This window comes from Phyllobates terribilis, unplaced genomic scaffold (genome assembly GCF_046119375.1).
Source record: "Phyllobates terribilis strain yellow unplaced genomic scaffold, ASM4611937v1 Scaffold_5__5_contigs__length_657084704, whole genome shotgun sequence".
Lineage (NCBI taxonomy): Eukaryota > Metazoa > Chordata > Amphibia > Anura > Dendrobatidae > Phyllobates > Phyllobates terribilis.
In genome coordinates, this window is record NW_027362765.1 from 156,376,421 (window position 1) to 156,397,783 (window position 21,363).

Sequence of the window (21,363 nt, forward strand, 5' to 3'; positions counted from 1 at the left end):
ACAGGTACAGGGAAGAAGCTGTCACCATAGACCTCATCACTGAGAGGGGGTAGGTGGGGGAGGGGAGACAGGCTGAAAAAACAGGTCCAAGCAGAGGAGACCGGATCAATCTTCATACACCTCTGTCCACTGGACACTGAAAGTATTTGCTGGTAAATGCTGAATTATTACACTGGGGGTATGACGGAGGCACGTGCGAGGCTGCTAAACGGCAGCATTCCTGGACAGTCCTTAAAAAGTTCTCCTCTTCCCACTGTCCGTAACAAAAACATTTCATGAGTCCGTGATGATTTTTTGACGCTGGAGAAGCTTGTGCAGGTTATTAGGATCATTCTCCTCATTGTACAGTCCCCAGCGCAGACGTCCTCATGTCTGAATTATGGGCTGTAGACGCATCGTGCAGAATCAGACTATCTGCGATTTCTGGATAAGATGTTCAGAAAAAAAATCAAAAGTCAAGTTGGAAACCCTGGGCAGATGACAGGGGGATATGGGGGCAACACTATAGCGGAAGCTGAACAGTCTTCTCCATGTTGCCCACAGCTCCCTGCTGGAGAGTTTCAGAGTATGCTGGGAGTTGTGGTTTTGATACAGCTGGAGAACCATATGCCACAGATGGCTGCTCTACACTATATTCTGTTATTTGTCCTTCATGACCTTGACAGAATGGCGACAGCACCTCTACTGCGCTGCGGAATAAGTTGGCGCTACCTAAGGAAAGGAAATACTTCTCTATTAACTCCATTCAGGTCTTCAGGACTCAAATCTGACCTGACGTGTCATGTGCTGGGCATCACCGGCTGCAGTCACCCGACCCATATGTATGTACAGGTGCTTCTCACTAAATTAGAATATCATCAAAAAGTTCATTTATTTCAGTTCTTCAATACAAAAAGTGAAACTCATATTATATAGTCATTACAAACAGAGTGATCTATTTCAAGTGTTTATTTCTGTTAATGTTGATGATTATGGCTTACAGCCAATGAAAACACACAAGTCATTATCTCAGTAAATTAGAATAATTTATAACAACAGCTTGAAAAATGTTTTTAAATTCTGATATGTTGGCCTACTGAAATGTATGTTCAGTAAATGCACTCAATACTTGGTCGGGGCTCCTTTTGCATCAATTACTGCATCAATGCGGCGTGGCATGGAGGTGATCAGCCTGTGGCACTGCGGAGGTGTTATGGAAGCCCAGGTTGCTTTGATAGCAGCCTTCAGCTCGTCTGCATTGTTGGGTCTGGTGTCTCTCATCTTCCTCTTGACAATACCCCATAGATTCTCTATGGGGTTAAGGTCAGGTGAGTTTGCTGGCCAATCAAGCACAGTGATACTGCTGTTTTTATACCAGGTATTGGTACTTTTGGCAGTGTGGACAGGTGCCAAGTCCCGCTGTACAATGAAATTTCCATCTCCAAAAAGCTTGTCGGCAGAGGGAAGCATGAAGTACTCTAAAATTTCCTGGTAGACGGCTGCGCTGACTTTGGTCTTGATAAAACACAGTGGACCTACACCAGCAGATGACATGGCTCCCCAAACCATCGCTGATTGTGGAAACTTCACACTAGACCTCAAGCAGCTTGGATTGTGGCCTCTCCACTCTCCCTCCAGACTCTGGGACCTTGATTTCCAAATTTCCAAAATTTACTTTCATCTGAAAACAACACCTTGGACCACTGAGCAACAGTCCAGGTCATTTTCTCCTTGGCCCAGGTAAGACACTTCTGGCGTTGTCTATTGGTCATGAGTGGCTCGACACAAGGAATGCGACACTTGTAGGCCATGTCCTAGATACGTCTGTGTGTGGTGGCTCTTGAAGCTCTCTTAATCCTTTCAAGGCTGCGGTTTATCCCGGTTGCTTGTGCACATTTTTCTACCACACTTTTTCCTTCCACTCAACTTTCCATTAATATGTTTGGATACAGCACTCTGTGAACAGCCTTTTGTGGCTTACCCTCCTTGTGGAGTATGTCAATGACTGCCTTCTGGACATCTGTCAAGTCAGCAGTCTTCCCCATGATTGTGGAGCCTACTGAAACGGACTAAGGGACCTTTTTAAATGCTTAGGAAGCCTTTGCAGGTGTTGTTAATTATTCTAATTTACTGAGATAATGACTTTTGTGTTTTCATTGGCTGTAAGCCATAATCATCAACATTAACAGAAATAGAACACTTGAAATAGATCACTCTGTTTGTAATGACTCTATATAATATATGAGTTTCACTTTTTGTATTGAAGAACTGAAATAAATTAACTTTTTGAGGATATTCTAATTTTGTGAGAAGCACCTGTACATATGAATTAAATATATGTGTATATACCTATAGAAAACTATGTATTACGGTATATGAATAGGATAGACACACCTATATATACACACACACATTCACACACATATATACACATATACATACACATGATGTACACACACACACATATATACACTGCTCAAAAAAATAAAGGGAACACTCAGATAACACATCCTAGATCTGAATGAAATATTCTCATTGAATACTTTGTTCTGTACAAAGTTGAATGGACTGACAACAAAATCACACAAAAATCATCAATGGAAATCAAATTTATTAACCAATGGAGGCCTGGATTTGGAGTCACCCCCAAAAGTAAAGTGGAAAAACACACTACAGACTGATCCAACTTTGATGTCCAAATGAGGCTCAGTATTGTGTGTGGCCTCCACGTGCCTGTATGACCTCCCTACAACGCCTGAGCATGCTCCTGATGAGGTTGCGGATGGTCTCCTGTGGGATCTCCTCCCAGACCTGGACTAAAGCATCCGCCAACTCCTGGACAGTCTGGGGTGCAACGTGACGTACGTGGATGGAGCGAAACATGATGTCCCAGATGTGCTCAATCGGATTCAGGTCTGGGGAACGGGCGGGCCAGTCCATAGCTTCAAGGCCTTCATCTTGCAGGAACTGCTGACACACTCCAGCCACATGAGGTCTGGCATTGTCCTGCATTAGGAGGAACCCAGGGCCAACCGCACCAGCATATGGTCTCACAAGGGGTCTAAGGATCTCATCTCGGTACCTAATGGCAGTCAGGCTACCTCTGGCGAGCACATGGAGGGCTGTGCGGCCCTCCAAAGAAATGCCACCCCACACCATTACTGACCCACTGCCAAACCGGTCATGCTGATGGATGTTGCAGGCAGCAGATCGCTCTCCACGGCGTCTCCAGACTCTGTCACGTCTGTCACATGTGCTCAGTGTGAACCTGCTTTCATCTGTGAAGAGCACAGGGTGCCACTGGCGACTTTGCCAATCCTGGTGTTCTGTGACAAATGCAAAGCATCCTGCACAGTGTTGGGCTGTGAGCACAACCCCCATCTGTGGACGTCAGGCCCTCATACCACCCTCATGGAGTTGGTTTCTAACCGTTTGTGCGGACACATACACATTTGTGGCCTGCTGGAGGTCATTTTGCAGGGCTCTGGCAGTGCTCCTCCTGTTCCTCCTTGCACAGAGAATGAGGTAGCGGTCATGCTGCTGAGTTGTTGCCCTCCTATGGCTCCCTCCACATCTCCTGGTATCTGCTCCAGGCTCTGGACACTGTGCTGACAGACACAGCTACCCTTCTTGCCACAGCTCGCACTGATGTGCCATCCTGGATAAACTGCACTACCTGAGCAACTTCTGTGGGTCGTACTGTAGACACCGCCTCATGCTACTGTACCTCTAGGGGTGAGAGCAATGGCAAAATGAAAAAGTGACCAAAACAACAGCCAAAAAGGATGAGAACAGAGAAATGGTCAGTGATCACCACCTGCAGAACCACTGCTTTAAAGGGGGTATCTTGTTAATTGCCAGTTGTCTGTTCCATTTGCACAACAGCAGGAGAAATTGATTCACAATCAGTGTTGCTTCATAACTGGACAGGTAGATTTCACAGAAGTGTTATTGAATTGGAGTTATATTCTGTTGTTTGTGTTCCCTTTATTTTTTTGAGCAGTGTATATACATATATACACACATATATATACACACACACATACATACACATGATGTACACACACACACATATACAGTACAGACCAAAAGTTTGAACACACCTTCTCATTTAATGATTTTTCTGCATTTTCTGTATGAAAATTGTACATTCACACTGAAGGCACCAAAACTATGAATTAACACATGTGGAATTATATAGTTAACAAAAAAGTGTGAAACAACTGAAAATATGTCTTATATTCTAGGTTCTTCAAAGTAGCCACCTTTTGCTTTGATGACTGCTTTGCACACTCTTGGCATTCTCTTGATGATCTTCAAGAGGTAGTCACCGGAAATGGTCTTCCAACAATCTTGAAGGAGTTCCCAGAGATGCTTAGCACTTGTTGGCCCTTTTGCCTTCACTCTGCGGTCCAGCTCACCCCAAACCATCTCGATTGGGTTCAGGTCTGGTGACTGTGGAGGCCAGGTCATCTGGCGTAGCACCCCATCACTCTCCTCCTTGGTCAAATAGCCCTTACACAGCCTGGATGAGTGTTTGGGGTCATTGTCCTGTTGAAAAATAAATGATGGTCCAACTAAACGCAAACCGGATGGAATAGCATGCCGCTGCAAGATGCTGTGGTAGCCATGCTGGTTCAGTATGCCTTCATTCTTGAATAAATCCCCAACAGTGTCACCAGCAAAGCACCCCCACACCATCACACCTCCTCCATGCTTCATGGTGGGAACCAGGCATGTAGAGTCCATCCGTTCACCTTTTCTGCATCCCACAAAGACACGGTGGTTGGAACCAAAGATCTCAAATTTGGACTCATTAGACCAAAGCACAGATTTCCACTGGTCTAATGTCCATTCCTTGTGTTCTTTAGCCCAAACAAGTCTCTTCTGCTTGTTGCCTGTCCATAGCAGTGGTTTCCTAGCAGCTATTTTACCATGAAGGCCTGCTGCACAAAGTCTCCTCTTAACAGTTGTTGTAGAGATGTGTCTGCTGCTAGAACTCTGTGTGGCATTGACCTGGTCTCTAATCTGAGCTGCTGTTAACCTGCGATTTCTGAGGCTGGTGACTCGGATAAACTTATCCTCAGAAGCAGAGGTGACTCTTGGTCTTCCTTTCCTGGGGCGGTCCTCATGTGAGCCAGTTTCTTTGTATCGCTTGATGGTTTTTGCAACTGCACTTGGGAACACTTTCAAAGTTTTCCCAATTTTTCAGACTGACTGACCTTCATTTCTTAAAGTAATGATGGCCACTCGTTTTTCTTTACTTAGCTGCTTTTTTTTGCCATAATACAAATTCTAACAGTCTATTCAGTAGGACTATCAGCTGTGTATCCACCTGACTTCTGCACAACACAACTGATGGTCCCAACCCCATTTATAAGGCAAGAAATCCCACTTATTAAACCTGACAGGGCACACCTGTGAAGTGAAAACCATTTCCGGTGACTACCTCTTGAAGCTCATCAAGAGAATGCCAAGAGTGTGCAAAGCAGTCATCAAAGCAAAAGGTGTCTACTTTGAAGAACCTAGAATATAAGACATATTTTCAGTTGTTTCACACTTTTTTGTTAAGTATATAATTCCACATGTGTTAATTCATAGTTTTGATGCCTTCAGTGTGAATGTACAATATATATATATATACACACACACAGACATGAACATATATATATATATATATACACACACATATATGCACACATATACACAGACATATATACATAAGCACACATATACATACACATGATGTACACACACACACACATACACATACATGCATATATACAAACACATACACATATACACACACATACATACACACTTATACATGTTCACACCGATATACACACTTCTACCTTCCTATATATAAACCTCTAGCGCAGGAGAGCTCTCCTGCTACCACCCATTACGGGCGTGATTCTCAGCAGTGGGCGTTCCTCTCCCACCCACGTGGCTGCTTGTGAATGGGAATGGGCGGGGTTACTGGCCGTGGGGCGCTGCCGTCCCTCCCCGTTGCGGCGTCCTCTGATCACAGCTGAGACCCGATTGGCTCCTCACCGTGTGACGCGAGGCGATGCGATGCAGCCGGTTCTCGCTTGATATAAAATATCGGAGGAGATAACACACAGGACATCAGCTAACCGCCTACAGAAGAGGGAAGCCGTCAAGAAAAGAGCGTAAGCTAATCCTGCAACCCCCCCCCCCTTGCATGACATGGACTGTCTTGACCTCCCGTGCTATTCAATGAGGGGGGGAGATACCACTTGGGGTAGCAAGGGGGTTAACTTGTAGAGGGCAAAGCAAGGAGTGGGAGCAACCACTAGATATGTGGGGGGAATAATATTGTATATTTAATTTTTAAAGGGTTATTATATTTAATTTTTTTTAACGGGGTGTTCTAAATGAAGAAGCATTAGATCAGTCATACACAGCGGTACTTGGTGCAGAGGGGGCATTGCTTTGACCTTAGTGTCAGTGTAGAAGCAGATGGATACATGAGATCTACAGTTCTGGCACTTTATAGTCGTGAAGGCAACATTGTAGCTGAGTTCAGAGTCAGGGCTCATCAGGGCTCTGATCCTGCACCTTTACTTGGCCATCAACACATTTCTGTCCAGAACATTCTAGAATTGATAATAATATAATTTAATAGATGCAAGTGATTTTTTTCTTTTTTTTTTATAAGCAGCACTTAAAGCGTTAGTGCTCCTGAGCTGGTCCTCCTAGTCTCTGTGGCCATCTACAGAGCTTTGGTAGGAGACCTGGTGCAGGGAAGACATGATGTCCTGTCCTACCAGGGATCGCATTACCGAAGTCCTAGAATAACAGGGTGGTCCCAGCCCTCTCCATAACACCTGCTCATCTGGAGCCCCAGCACCCTGATTAGGAGCCCGTGCCGATAGGTTACATTTATCCCCTCTCCTACAATTATCTGACCCCGCTGTATAAATATTAGAATAATCACTATATTTTGATTATATTTGATTATATTTGATTATATTCCCGTTATCACTGAGCACAATGTAATAATTTAGTAGAGGATGTGAGGAGTACACAGTAATTAAATGGTGGAGGATGTAGGAGATGAATGTCCAGGGGTGTAACTATAACAGGTGCATCCTATTAAAGATCTATATTGGGGGCCCTGTTAAAGAATTTGCATCAGGGCTCATGAGCTTTAAAGGGGTGTTCCCATCTCCAAGATCCTATCCCAATATGTAGTAGGTGTAATAATTAGCAAATATCTCCAATTAGAAATGTAGTATAGTTCTTCTGATTAGCTGTGTCTTTTACCTTATGTGCAGGATAGTGAAGCAGCTCAGGTATCCATGTTGACGACCACTAACTAACTGTCACTATAGGAGTAGTTGTAATCATGGATAACTAAGGTCCTGCGATGCCCTGCATGTTGGGTAAGCGACATAGCGAATTAGAAGAACTATACTACATTACTAATTGGAGGTATTTGCTAATATTATTATTATTATTACACCTGCTACATATTGGGATAGGATCTTGGAGATGGGTATAATCCTTTAAGTTACGCCATTGGGGTGGTCATTCACATATATTCAGGGGGAATGATAGAATTGGGAGTAGAAAAAAAAACTATCCTATTTATCTTTACAAGTGACAGGGCTATAGGAATTGCAGAAATAGAAATTGTATTTGGGCCATATTCCACTTTACAACATAAAAAGGATCAGTAGAAAACAATCAAAAGATCTTTATATATATAATATAAGTCAATCGACCAAAATCACACTGAAAAGCTGTCTTGTAGGAAGTGGTCGTCTCAGAGGTGGCCAGTCTATAAACTGTATGGTGGAACTAAAAATCTGTCACTGAAAATGTGACAGGCAGGTAATTACTAACTACCAGCCTGTCCTGCCCGCCGCCGATCACTGCCGGCTCAAAGCAGTCACAGACCACTCCTGCTGGCGATCCTGTGGTTTTTGCCAACGTCACGTCAATGGAACAGCTGCTTCTCTTCCGCTCTGCTCTGTTGACGGGTCATGACTGCCGACGTCATGCTGATTGGCAGCCAACTCCCTGCTGCCTAACTGCGGGAGCCGGCTGTTAATCAGCATGATGCCAGCAGTCACCCCCCATTGACAGAGCAGCCCGGAAGAGGAAGAGCTGCTCTGTTGACATGAAGCAGCAGAATCGCTGGCGGGAGCGGTCCGGGACCACTCTGAGCTTAGTTCTTTGGCCTAACTTAAAAAAAAAAAAGTAGTCCCGGAAAGCCCCTTTAACTTCATACTTTGGTTGAGATTTCATTAGGATCAGATTATTATGTCATATTGCTGAAATAGAAGGGATCCACCTACAAATATGTAACGCCTATTTAAAGGGCTTGTCCAGGTCAGAAAAGGCTTCTTGTCCTGGGACTGTGTCTGACTTGCTTCATTCACTTACAGGGGACCTTTCACGTGTCCTAAATATGTCCTATTTTACCTGCTTTAAATCTTGCTGTTCTCCTGAATCTTATGTTGTTTCTCCTTTGTGTTTGCGCCTCTCTGTTCCTCAGATATGGCCGCCCAACTCCTTGTATATAAATCTAGTCTTTTAATCCATCTGGGAATGGTCCTCAAGAAGACACCCACACAGAATTGTTTAGGACAACGCCCACTTGGCTAAAGAGACTAAATTAACATATAGGGAAGAAAGGTCATATCTCAGGAATAGAGAAACACAGGAAAAAAAGAAATACAATGCCAGATTCAGGAGACCCACGGCATTTACACCAGAAGAAAAAAATGTACATTAATGGCAATTAACTGGTCGTGCTTAAAGGGGGATGAGATGTCATATCAGAAACGGCTTTATTTCCCAGGAGGGTCAATGAGACTACATGAGCGCACATCTATCACATACCATTAATATGCAAACATAGAAATCTAAGATAGTAGGTAGTGGTTGACATGAAGGACCCCCAGCTTTTCATCAGCGTCGCCATCTGCTCTACGCAGCAGTTTGCAGACGAGTTTTCCAGCTGTTTTTACTACCAGATCTATAATTATCACATCAGTCCATGCATATGATTAACCTATATTTAGCTCCGGATCGCACTTCACGTACGATCATCTAAATGTATGCTCATCTGAGGCTGGGGAGCAATTCATGAAAAATCCTCTAAATATATATATAATATCTTTCCTTCAATCCATCATCAGATATTATAATACACCTCTAAAAGCAGCGCCACACATGTCTATGGCTGTGTCTGGTATTGCATCTAATTGAAGTGAATCACACTAAGGGCTCGCTCACATCACCGTATTATCAGTCTGAGTGCGATCCGACAAAACATCAGATTGCACTCAGACCTATGTTATGCTATGGGGCCGCGCACATGTCCGATTTTTTCCTCTGACCTAATCGCTGCATGCCCAGGTTTGATCTGATCGCAGGATTGCACTCGGCTATGCAAGTCAATGAGTCCGTGGAAAACATTGAACTGCACTTGGATGACATCTGAGTGCAGTCTGATTTCCGTGCAGTGACACAATAGAGAAGATGGAGAAATTTTGTCTTCTATCTTCTCCTCATCCGAAAGAATCAGATCACACTATGCTGACTCTCTGACCAGCGTGCCATTCGCACAATTGTCCCGATTCTCTCAGATGAGAGAATCTGCGGCCATTTGACACTAGCATTAGGGCAGGTTTAAACGAGCGTATAAAAAATTGTTCTGCGTTCGTCCATAAAAGTGGGACGAATTGAGTGGGCGAGTCTCATCCGATTTACAGTAGAAACTAGTGCATGCTGCGATTTTTTTTTTCATAAACTGATTCGGTCAGTGAAAAAAAAATCGCTCCTCTGCACCGCCCTATAGTCTGAATGCGGTCTCCTGGGGTTTTTTTTGCACGAACGGCTCTCAGACCGAAAATACGGTAGTGTGAACGAGCGCTAACAGTGGACAGGGTTAGTGCTGGTGTTTGGAAGAAAGCAGTCATGTCTTCTAATCATGTGCAAGCTCATTTAAGCCATAGCAGTCTTCTGATGTGTCATAAAGGCATGTGGAAAGATGACTTTCATGTGGCTTAAACCCCTTTGGCACCGATCAGAAATTTATGTTTTGCAAGACTTTTGGCAACAAAAATCTCCAAACAGTGCTAAATGGGTTTTACCTTTCTAGACGGGTTTTTTTTTGCCTAAGATCCCGCTCTTCACCAGTATCATCGCCTCATATGTGTGTATCACATATCATTGTTGCAGCTGACATTTATTTCTACAGAACATCGCAAAGGCTCCGATCCACGGCACCATTACACTGCACCATTACACGGCACCATTACACGGCGCCATTACACGGCGCCATTGGACGGCACCATTGGACGGCACCATTGGACGGCACCATTACACGGCACCATTACACGGCACCATTACACGGCACCATTGGACGGCACCATTGGACGGCACCATTGGACGGCACCATTGGACGGCACCATTGGACGGCACCTTTAGACGGCAACATTGGACGGCACCATTAGACGGCACCATTAGATGGCACCATTGGACAGCACTATTAGATATCACCATTAGATGGCACTATTAGACTGCACCATTGGACATCACCATTAGACGGCACCATTAGATGGCACCATTGGACATCACCATTAGATGGCACCATTAGACAGCACTATTAGACGACACCTTTAGACGGCACCTTTAGACGGCACCTTTAGACGGCACCATTAGACGGCACCTTTACACAGCACCATTAGACGGCACCATTAGACGGCACCTTTAGACGGCACCATTAGACGGCACCATTAGACGGCACCATTAGACGGCACCATTGGACATCACCATTAGACGGCACCATTAGACAGCACTATTAGACGGCACCATTAGACGGCACCTTTACACAGCACCATGAGACGGCACCATTAGACGGCACCATTAGACGGCACCATTAGACTACACCATTAGACGGCACCATTAGACGGCACCATTAGACGGCACCGTTAGACGGCACCGTTAGACGGCACCATTAGACGGCACCATTAGACGGCGCCATTACACGGCACCATTACACGGCGCCATTACACGGCGCCATTACACGGCGCCATTACACGGCACCATTGCACGGCGCCATTACACGGCGCCATTACACGGCGCCATTACACGGCGCCATTACACGGCGCCATTACACGGCGCCATTGCACGGCGCCATTACACGGCGCCATTACACGGCACCATTACACGGCGCCATTACACGGCGCCATTGGACGGCACCATTGGACGGCACCATTGGACGGCACCATTACACGGCACCATTACACGGCACCATTGGATGGCACCATTGGACGGCACCATTGGACGGCACCATTGGACGGCACCATTGGACGGCACCTTTAGACGGCAACATTGGACGGCACCATTAGACGGCACCATTAGACGGCACCATTAGATGGCACCATTGGACAGCACTATTAGATATCACCATTAGATGGCACTATTAGACTGCACCATTGGACATCACCATTAGACGGCACCATTAGATGGCACCATTAGATGGCACCATTGGACATCACCATTAGATGGCACCATTAGACAGCACTATTAGACGACACCTTTAGACGGCACCTTTAGACGGCACCTTTAGACGGCACCATTAGACGGCACCTTTACACAGCACCATTAGACGGCACCATTAGACGGCACCTTTAGACGGCACCATTAGACGGCACCATTAGACGGCACCATTACACGACACCATTACACGACACCATTAGACGGCACCATTAGACGGCACCATTAGACGGCACCGTTAGACGGCACCATTACACGGCACCATTACACGGCGCCATTACACGGCGCCATTACACGGCGCCATTACACGGCACCATTACAGAGCACCATTACACGGCGCCATTACACGGCGCCATTACACGGCGCCATTACACGGCGCCATTACACGGCGCCATTACACGGCACCATTACACGGCACCATTACACGGCACCATTACACGGCACCATTGCACGGCGCCATTGCACGGCGCCATTACACGGCGCCATTACACGGCACCATTACACGGCACCATTACACGGCACCATTACACGGCACCATTACACTGCACCATTACACGGCACCATTACACGGCGCCATTACACGGCACCATTGGACGGCACCATTGGACGGCACCATTGGACGGCACCATTACACGGCACCATTACACGGCACCATTGGACGGCACCATTGGACGGCACCATTAGACGGCACCATTGGACGGCACCTTTAGACGGCAACATTGGACGGCACCATTAGACGGCACCATTAGATGGCACCATTGGACAGCACTATTAGATATCACCATTAGATGGCACTATTAGACTGCACCATTGGACATCACCATTAGACGGCACCATTAGATGGCACCATTGGACATCACCATTAGACGGCACCATTAGACAGCACTATTAGACGACACCTTTAGACGGCACCTTTAGACGGCACCTTTAGACGGCACCATTAGACGGCACCTTTACACGGCACCATGAGACGGCACCATTAGACGGCACCATTAGACGGCACCGTTAGACGGCACCGTTAGACGGCACCGTTAGACGGCACCGTTAGACGGCACCGTTAGACGGCGCCATTAGACGGCACCATTACACGGCGCCATTACACGGCGCCATTACACGGCGCCATTACACGGCGCCATTACACGGCGCCATTACACGGCGCCATTGCACGGCGCCATTGCACGGCGCCATTGCACGGCGCCATTACACGGCGCCATTACACGGCACCATTACACGGCGCCATTACACGGCGCCATTACACGGCGCCATTGGACGGCACCATTGGACGGCACCATTACACGGCACCATTACACGGCACCATTGGATGGCACCATTGGACGGCACCATTGGACGGCACCATTGGACGGCACCATTGGACGGCACCTTTAGACGGCAACATTGGACGGCACCATTAGACGGCACCATTAGACGGCACCATTAGATGGCACCATTGGACAGCACTATTAGATATCACCATTAGATGGCACTATTAGACTGCACCATTGGACATCACCATTAGACGGCACCATTAGATGGCACCATTGGACATCACCATTAGACGGCACCATTAGACAGCACTATTAGACGACACCTTTAGACGGCACCTTTAGACGGCACCATTAGACGGCACCTTTACACGGCACCATTAGACGGCACCATTACACGACACCATTAGACGGCACCATTAGACGGCACGATTAGACGGCACCGTTAGACGGCACCGTTAGACGGCACCATTAGACGGCACCATTAGACGGCACCTTTACACGGCACCATTACACGGCACCATTACACGGCACCATTACACGGCACCATTAGACGGCACCATTAGACGGCACCATTAGACGGCACCTTTAGACGGCACCTTTAGACGTCACCATTAGACGTCACCATTAGACGTCACCATTAGACGTCACCATTAGACGTCACCATTAGACGTCACCTTTAGACGCCACCTTTAGACGCCACCTTTAGACGGCACCATTAGACGGCGCATAATCCATTTGTTCCACTTGTGTCCTCATGCGTCAGTAATGTGCTGTAATATGCTGAAACGAACCTCAGCATGGACTGCTTTAAAGCTCCAGCTATACACACAATGCATCTGTAGACCACATCAGAAGAGTTTATTATATACCACATGTATTAATTCTGTAGCAATCCTAAAATGATTCAGTCACTACCAAGCTTAATGTTTTTTTCCCAGAATCCCAACTCATTACCTATTCACCTTTGGGACCCCCGCCGATGTTGAAAACAGGGGTTGCATTTTAATGGGACGGCAATTAAGTGTAGACAGAGCCGATCTATTCAGATTCTATAGAACAGACAGGGATAGCTGAGGACTGTGCTTCATTCAAGCAGAGGGAACATGAATCCTAGGACCACCGTGATCAGACGTCTAGCACCTTTCCCATGAATAGGCAATAAGTTGTGATTCTTAGGATATGTCTCTTAAGAGGCAATAATACATTTTAAAATGACTTTTGCCATACCATCACATTACAATGGTGAGTGTCCATATGTGCTACCAAAGGGCTTCCAAGCAGTATCTGACTAAGCTTCCTTGGACCAACCAAAGGAGATAATTCCTAGGTCAACCCTATGTAGTAGCACATGATGGCTCTAAATGGATTTGTCTTCTGCTGGACTTTTGGTCCTACTAATGTATCAGATCTTAGGCTTGCTGAATGATCCACTGGTACTTAAATAAACTTGTCTGACATTTAAAGGGATGATCCCATCTCCAAGATCCTATCCCAATATGTCGTAGGTGTAATGACAATAATATTAGCAAATACCTCCAATTAGAAATGTAGTATATGTCTTCTGATTCACTAAGTAGATTACCCCATGTATAGGGCATTGCAGTAGCTTAGATATCCATTGTTACAACTGCTGATATAGTGACTGTTAGTTTTTAGTGGTTGTAACCATGGATACCTAAGCTGCTGCAATGTCCTGAACATGGGGTAAGCAACACACAGTAGTGAATCAGAAGAACTATACTACATTTCTAATTGGAGGTATTTGTTAATATTATTACTATTACACGTACTACATATTGGGATATGATCTTGGAGATGAGAATATGACTTTATTCTTTACTACAATGCTAGGAGCTCTATGAGAATGTTCCAACTTGTATTAACTATAACATTGTTTTGTAGGTGACAAAGATGGCATCCACCCACAAGTACCTTCTTGTTTTTGACTTTGACGAGACAATTGTGAATGAGAATAGTGATGATTCGGTGGTTCAGGTTGCGCCTGAGCAGGAGCTTCCTGATTGGTTACGGGAATCCTTCCAAGATGGTTTTTATAACCAGTACATGCAGAGAGTGTTTAAATATTTTGGAGATAAAGGCGTGACGGTGAGCGACCTCAAATCTGTGTATGAAAAAATCCCCCTATCACCCGGAATGCCTACTCTCTTCCGTTTTTTGGCCAAGAACCAAGATCGGTTTGAGATCATCCTCATTTCTGATGCTAACATGTTTGGCATTGAGAGCAACTTGAAAAGGTTCGGCTATCATTCTCTCTTCCGCAGGGTTATTAGCAACCCTACCAGTGTAGAAAAGACTGGATACTTAACTCTAGGACCTTATCATTCTCATAGTTGCCCTCAGTGCCCGGCAAACATGTGCAAAAGGAAGATAGTGACCGAGTACCTCAATGAACGATCCCAAGAAGGAGTAAAGTTTGAGAGCCTTTTATATGTTGGTGATGGCGCCAATGATTTTTGCCCGACCGTTATATTTACTTCCACCGATGTTGCTTTTCCTCGAAAGAGTTATCCCATGCACAAGCTGATTAGAAAATCAGAAGAAAAGCAGAAAGGGTCCTTCAAAGCCAAAGTTGTCCCATGGGAATCAGCTGATGTGGTTGCCCAGTATCTACAGGCACTTCTGAACAAGTCCTAAGAGGATCGACAACATTTTTCATTAGAACAAGGTCTCTGAGCACTGTGACGTATCTCCGTTTCTACAGTCTGTCCTACTATGCAGTTATGTCAACTTCCAACAATAACTTCCATAGGGTTGTTGAGTTGTCTCTCACATGCCGGTGTCCAAATATGCTAATGTCTTCTCAAGGTACTATGGACTGTTCTTTCCGACGCTTAACAGAACAGAGACGTAATGATTTCTATGTATTTGTCTTCACAGAAGAAAAAAGAACAATTCCTTTGTAACTTCTTAACATTTTCGCGCACTGCTGATGCATGAAGAAGATGCATTTACTATATACCTCTCGAATCTATAGAAGTTCAAATATCTAAAAATTCTGTTGTATTTCAAGGGTTAATCATTATGGGAAATGGGCTGGATCCATCAATTTGCACAAAGTACTCTTGACATCATTTAATGTAAATTTCTTCCGTGGGTTAATAAGACCACATCATTACAGGACCATAGAAGGAATTAGCATAGAGCCATTGGATGTGAACTTGGTACCAGGCTGTAGGAGTGGATTACTTTTTAGCCTTTCTGAGATAATTGAACCTCGGCATTTAATGGATATGTTCTTGTCATCTAAAGGCGTCCATTAACCTTAAATATTGGTCCCCTGAGGTCTCGTTCAGCTGACAGCTATCTCTCCCATCTCCCTTATACAGAAAAATGCTTGGCTTGGTTGAGCGTTTCTGTCTTTTCTATGGGAAGAGATTAGCTAGTCGCTGCCAGATTCATCTGCCTTGTAATCAAAAGGGTCTGGGTTTAAATTGTAACCACCCATTCCTTATCTTCTCTTACATCATCTGTCTTGAGGTGCCTATACATATTAGATGGTTGACCGATCCATGTTAATCTACTGTGTATGGAGACCTTTAAAGTGGGTCATCAAAGGGGCTATCTAGCTTCTATACCATGTTATAGAATTTTTAGTTACTATTGGAGGGGTCCTTAATTAATTATCCTCATCCATAATCTAGACTGTAGAGTGGCTACAATGGACACCTCTTGCTCAGGAGGATCCAGCATGTCTGTAATTATACAGATGACTCATTGATTTCAATGTGGATTGTGTAATGCTTTATTTCACCAATGGGGGTGCTGTGGGGTAACTGAACACTTGCACCCAGGTTACTTTACAGTTTACATCTGATCTCCAGATTGTGATTGGTCTATCAGCAGACCCCCTTAATATTTACAGAACAAGAAACAGTAGCAATAGAGTATTTATCATTAAAATTCAGAACTCATGATTAAGAATGTAGAACTGCATGGATCCCCGCCAGGCACATTATATATATATATATACCTGCACATCATGGAGGTGAGGTCTCCATTACTACAGTTTGGTCTGTTACAGGATCACAAACAAAAAATCCTAATGGGAGTTGATTAAAGGGTTGTCTGAGATTGACGAAAAAAAAATGCTTTACCTGTTTTTCTAAAACTAGTTCACTGGTGCCCATAGGCAGTGCCTAGAATTGCTGCTCAGCTCCACTACATAGCCAATCATGGTGCAGAAACAGCAGGAGGTGGGTTGTGAAGTGGACGGGGATGAGTGAGCAATCAGATAGCGGGCATGATAAATACAGCAGGAGATCACGGTGCTCAGTAAGTGGAAGGCAGTGATCTGGTGACCTATCTGATCAGCACAGGCCTTGGGTTGTCATCCTCAATGGCGACATTAGAGTAAAGTCGGCAGAGCCCTCCAATATTAACGGGTCTAATGTGTATGGAAGAGGCGGCCAACTGATGGTCTGGAGAGATGTCGATTGGGCATGATATCAGACGGCCAATCACATTGTTCTCCCAGAGATAAGTCACCCATTGGCTTTCTCATAGAGAACACACCAGCGCTCGGTTGAATACTCCTGTGTACGGGAGAGATGGCCGAACGATCAGCCGACAGTCAGCTAATGGCATGGTGGCCTTTAGGCACACAAAGTACCCAAAGATGCCCTAATCTATGGAAGGACAGATGCACATGCACTTCATTCCATAGTTTATGAATGGGGCAGTGATATATAGGCACTGAATGTGCTATTTATTACTAGTTGGCAGACGGAAGGGCATAGTGACATATAAGAAGATGCAGAGTCAGGTAGGCTTTCGTTTTTCTTATTGCCATGCCAAGACACAGTGGCTTCTTGCCTCCTCCGTGTTGGTACCCAGCACATAAGCATCTTCATCATCGTCCAACACTATGACAATCCAACCAGAGACATAGCATGTTATGGGTTTTCTGAAGGGGTTGTTCTGGTTTGGAAGCAATTCTTTCAAAAACCACGCCATACCTGTCCACAGGTTATGTATACTATTGCGGCTCAGCCCTATTCACTTCAATGGAGATGAGCTGCAATATCAAACACAACCAAGTGTCAGGGGTGGAGCCGTTTTTAGAAGAAAGCAGCATCTTGTTGTTTTAAGGAGTTATCTCATCAAGAATTTTCCTATCCTAATGCCCTATTACAGTATACGTGGTCGCTGTATTTTGCACTGACATCTTAAAACTGCCATTACACATATAACAAGCACAACATGATATACTTTACCGTACTCATCCATTCCCAGGGAAGACTACTAAATGGAGTGTATGTGTGTGCTTAGTTCTCGGAGCAAGTCTATGTAGCTATCGAGTTAAGGGAGTATTTATTGTTTGACCTAACTTTTTACCTGTGGGTGTTACTGGTTAGAATTCTTCCTTTGCAATAAGAACTTTTGTACTTCCAAGGCACAAAGCGTACATAGAAAGTGATCCTGTTAGTATATAGGTGTATCACGGAGTTACGAGATGGTGTATGGTCCTCAGGAAACTTAATAACCAATAAGTGTATTAATGGGAAAATTGCTCAGAATTTCTGTATGTATCTGTTACATTATATATTACGAATTATTTACTTATTGTTAATAACATTGTACTTAAGGAATCCACATATTAAACCTATACATATAACCTGTCTGATATGTCCTCCTATTACTCTGTATAACTAGGGTTGGTGCGTATCGATTCACAAGTTTGTGTCCGTTGCATGAAAGTGGGAGTACCATCCCTTACTGGCTGGCTGCCGTGGTCCTCTTTTTGAACATTGTGCCAGCCCATCAGATGATCAAAAGAAGATCCGTCAGTACTTCCTCTCCTGTTCATCGGCCACAGACCACTAATGTGGCCAATGGAAAGTGACTTGCGAATATATTTGCACCAACTCCACATATAGAGTGACATGTAAAAGTTTGGGCACCCCTGGTCAAAATTACTGTTATTGTGAGCAGTTAAGCAAGTTGAAGATGAAATGATCTCTAAAAGGCTTAAAGTTAAAGATAACAGATTTCCTTTGTATTTTACGCAAAATAAAAAAAAAAATATTTTCATGTTTTACATTTTAAAAATTACAAAAAGAAAGTGGGCCAATTCAAGTTTGGGCGCTCTGCATGGTTAGTTCATAGTAGCACCCCTTTTGAAAGTATCACAGCTTATAAACGCTTTTTGTAGCCAGACAAGAGTCTTTCAATTCTTGTTTGAGGGATTTTCATCATTTCTTCCTTGGAAAATTCTTCCAGTTCTGTAAGATAAAAACTGAAGGTCTGAACTGGAATGTAAATTGGTGTGCATGCAACATGTAAGAGCATGTTCACAGTTCTGTGAGATTCCTTGGTCATCTTGCATACACTGCTATTTTGAGGTCTAGCCACAGATTTTCAATGATGTTCAGATCAGGGGACTGTGAGGACCATTGTAAAACCTTCAGCTTGCGCCTTTTGAGGTAATCTATAGTGGAGTTGATGTGTGTTTAGGATAATTAACCATTTGTAGAAGCCATTCTCTTTTCAACTTCAGTTTTTTTACAGATGGTGTTATGTTTGTATCAAGAATGTATTGAAATGTCATTGAATCCATTCTTCCCTCTACTCATGAAATGTTCCCCGTGCCATTTGCTGTAACACAACCCCAAAGCATGATTGATCCACCCCAATGCCTCATGGTTGGCGAGATGTTCTTTTCCTGAAGTTCTGTGCCCTTTTTTCTCCACACAAAAATTTGATGATTGTGGCCAAAGATTTCTATTTTAACTTCATCAATCCACAGGACTTGTTTCCAAAATGCATCAGACTTGTTTAGATGTTCTTTTGCATATTTCTGAAGCTGAATTTTATGGTAATAATGCAGAAGAGATTTTCTTCGGATGACTCTTCCATGAAGGTCTTATTTGTGTCCCTGAACAGTAGAACAATGAACCACAACTCCAGAGTCTGCTAAATCTTTCTGAAGGTCTTTTGCAGGCAAGCAGGGGTTCTGATTTGCCTCTCTAGTTATCTTATGAGCAGCTCTCATTGAAATTTTGCTTGGTTTTCCAGACCTTATCTTGACCTTCACTGTTCCTGCTAACTGCCATTTCTTAATTACATTTTGAACTGATAAAATGGCAACTTGAAAACTCCTTGATATCTTTTTATAGCCTTCTCCTGCTTTTTGGGCCTCTACCATTTTCATTTTCAGAGTGGTAGGCAGCTGCTTAGAAGAACCCATGGCTGCTGTTTTTTTGGCACAAGGTTAGAGGAGGCTGAGTTTTTATAATGCTGGGAAATTTGGATCACCTGGCTTTTTCGAACGATGATAGTAAACAAACCATAATCTTAACAGGCTAATTAAAGGGAACCTGTCATGTCCTAGTTGCTATGTACACTGCCCCCATAGCGTTGTTAGTGATGCAATGTGCATCACTAACAAGCTGTTTTCATGAAAATCGGTGATAGTATAATGATGTTATAACGTTTTATATACTTTATCCTACCTGCTCGTATTCAGTCATAAGGGTGCGATTCTCAGATTCAGTCATGGGCGGGCTCCGCATTCAGTCAGTGCTGGCGCCGCCCATGACATTTGAATACTGCTCCTGACAAGTGCTATGTTTGTGGAACGCATGCGCACTTGCAGACATCGGGCTGCTGGTCCAGCGCGTGCGCACTGAGGCTGTGTGATTACCAGCTTCAGTGCGCACTCGCTGTGACCTGTCGCTCCCGGCGCGTGCGCAGTCAATGTATCTCACGGTCACCACTGCAGTGTCACTGTGCATGCGCCCCACAAACATAGCGCTTGCCAGGAGCAGTATTCAAATGTTATGGGCAGCGCTAGAATTAACTGAACGCAGCGACCGCCCATCTGAGAGTCACACCCCTATGACTGAATACGAGCAGGTAGAATAAAGTATATAAAATGTTATAAAATCATTATACTACCACCGATTTTCATGAAAACAGCTTTTTAGTGATGCACATTGCATCACTAACAAACTAATTGGGGTAGTGTTTATAGCAACTAGGATGTGACAGGTTCCCTTTAAAGTCTGAAACCTTGGTCAAAGTCATCTGAGCACACAAATCTCCAAGGGTGCCCAAACTTTTGTATCGGCCCATTTCCATTTTTGTAATTTTTATAATGAAAAAAAAAAGACAATATATTTTTTCTTTGCCTAAAATACAAAGGAAATGTGTGATCTTTAACTTTAGGACTTTTAGAGATCATTTCGTCTTCAACTTGCTTAACTGTTCACAATAACAGTAATTTTGACAAGGGGTGCACAAACTTTTACATGCCACTTTAACCTCCCCTGTATCTCCTCCTATTACTCCATATAACCTCCCTATATCTCCTCCTATTACTCCATATAGCCTCCCTATATCTCCTCCTATTACTCCATATAACCTCCCTATATCTCCTATTACTCCATATAACCTCCCTATATCTCCTCCTATTACTCCATATAACCTCCCCTATATCTCCTCCTATTACTCCATATAACCTCCCTATATCTCCTCCTATTACTCCATATAACCTCCCTATATCTCCTCCTATTACTCCATATAACCTCCCCTATATCTCCTCCTATTACTCCATATA

General features: G+C 44.3%; 1 protein-coding gene across 1 annotated transcript; it reads left to right on the forward strand.

The window, feature by feature from the left end:
- The first annotated feature begins 6,001 nt into the window (after positions 1-6,001).
- PHOSPHO1 (phosphoethanolamine/phosphocholine phosphatase 1) lies at positions 6,002-20,202 on the forward strand. The gene is made up of 2 exons (XM_073683293.1): positions 6,002-6,155; positions 14,688-20,202. The coding sequence occupies exon 2, from the start codon at positions 14,697-14,699 to the stop codon at positions 15,438-15,440; it is 744 nt and encodes a 247-aa protein (XP_073539394.1). The 5' UTR covers positions 6,002-6,155; positions 14,688-14,696; the 3' UTR covers positions 15,441-20,202.
- Positions 20,203-21,363: the final 1,161 nt, after the last annotated feature.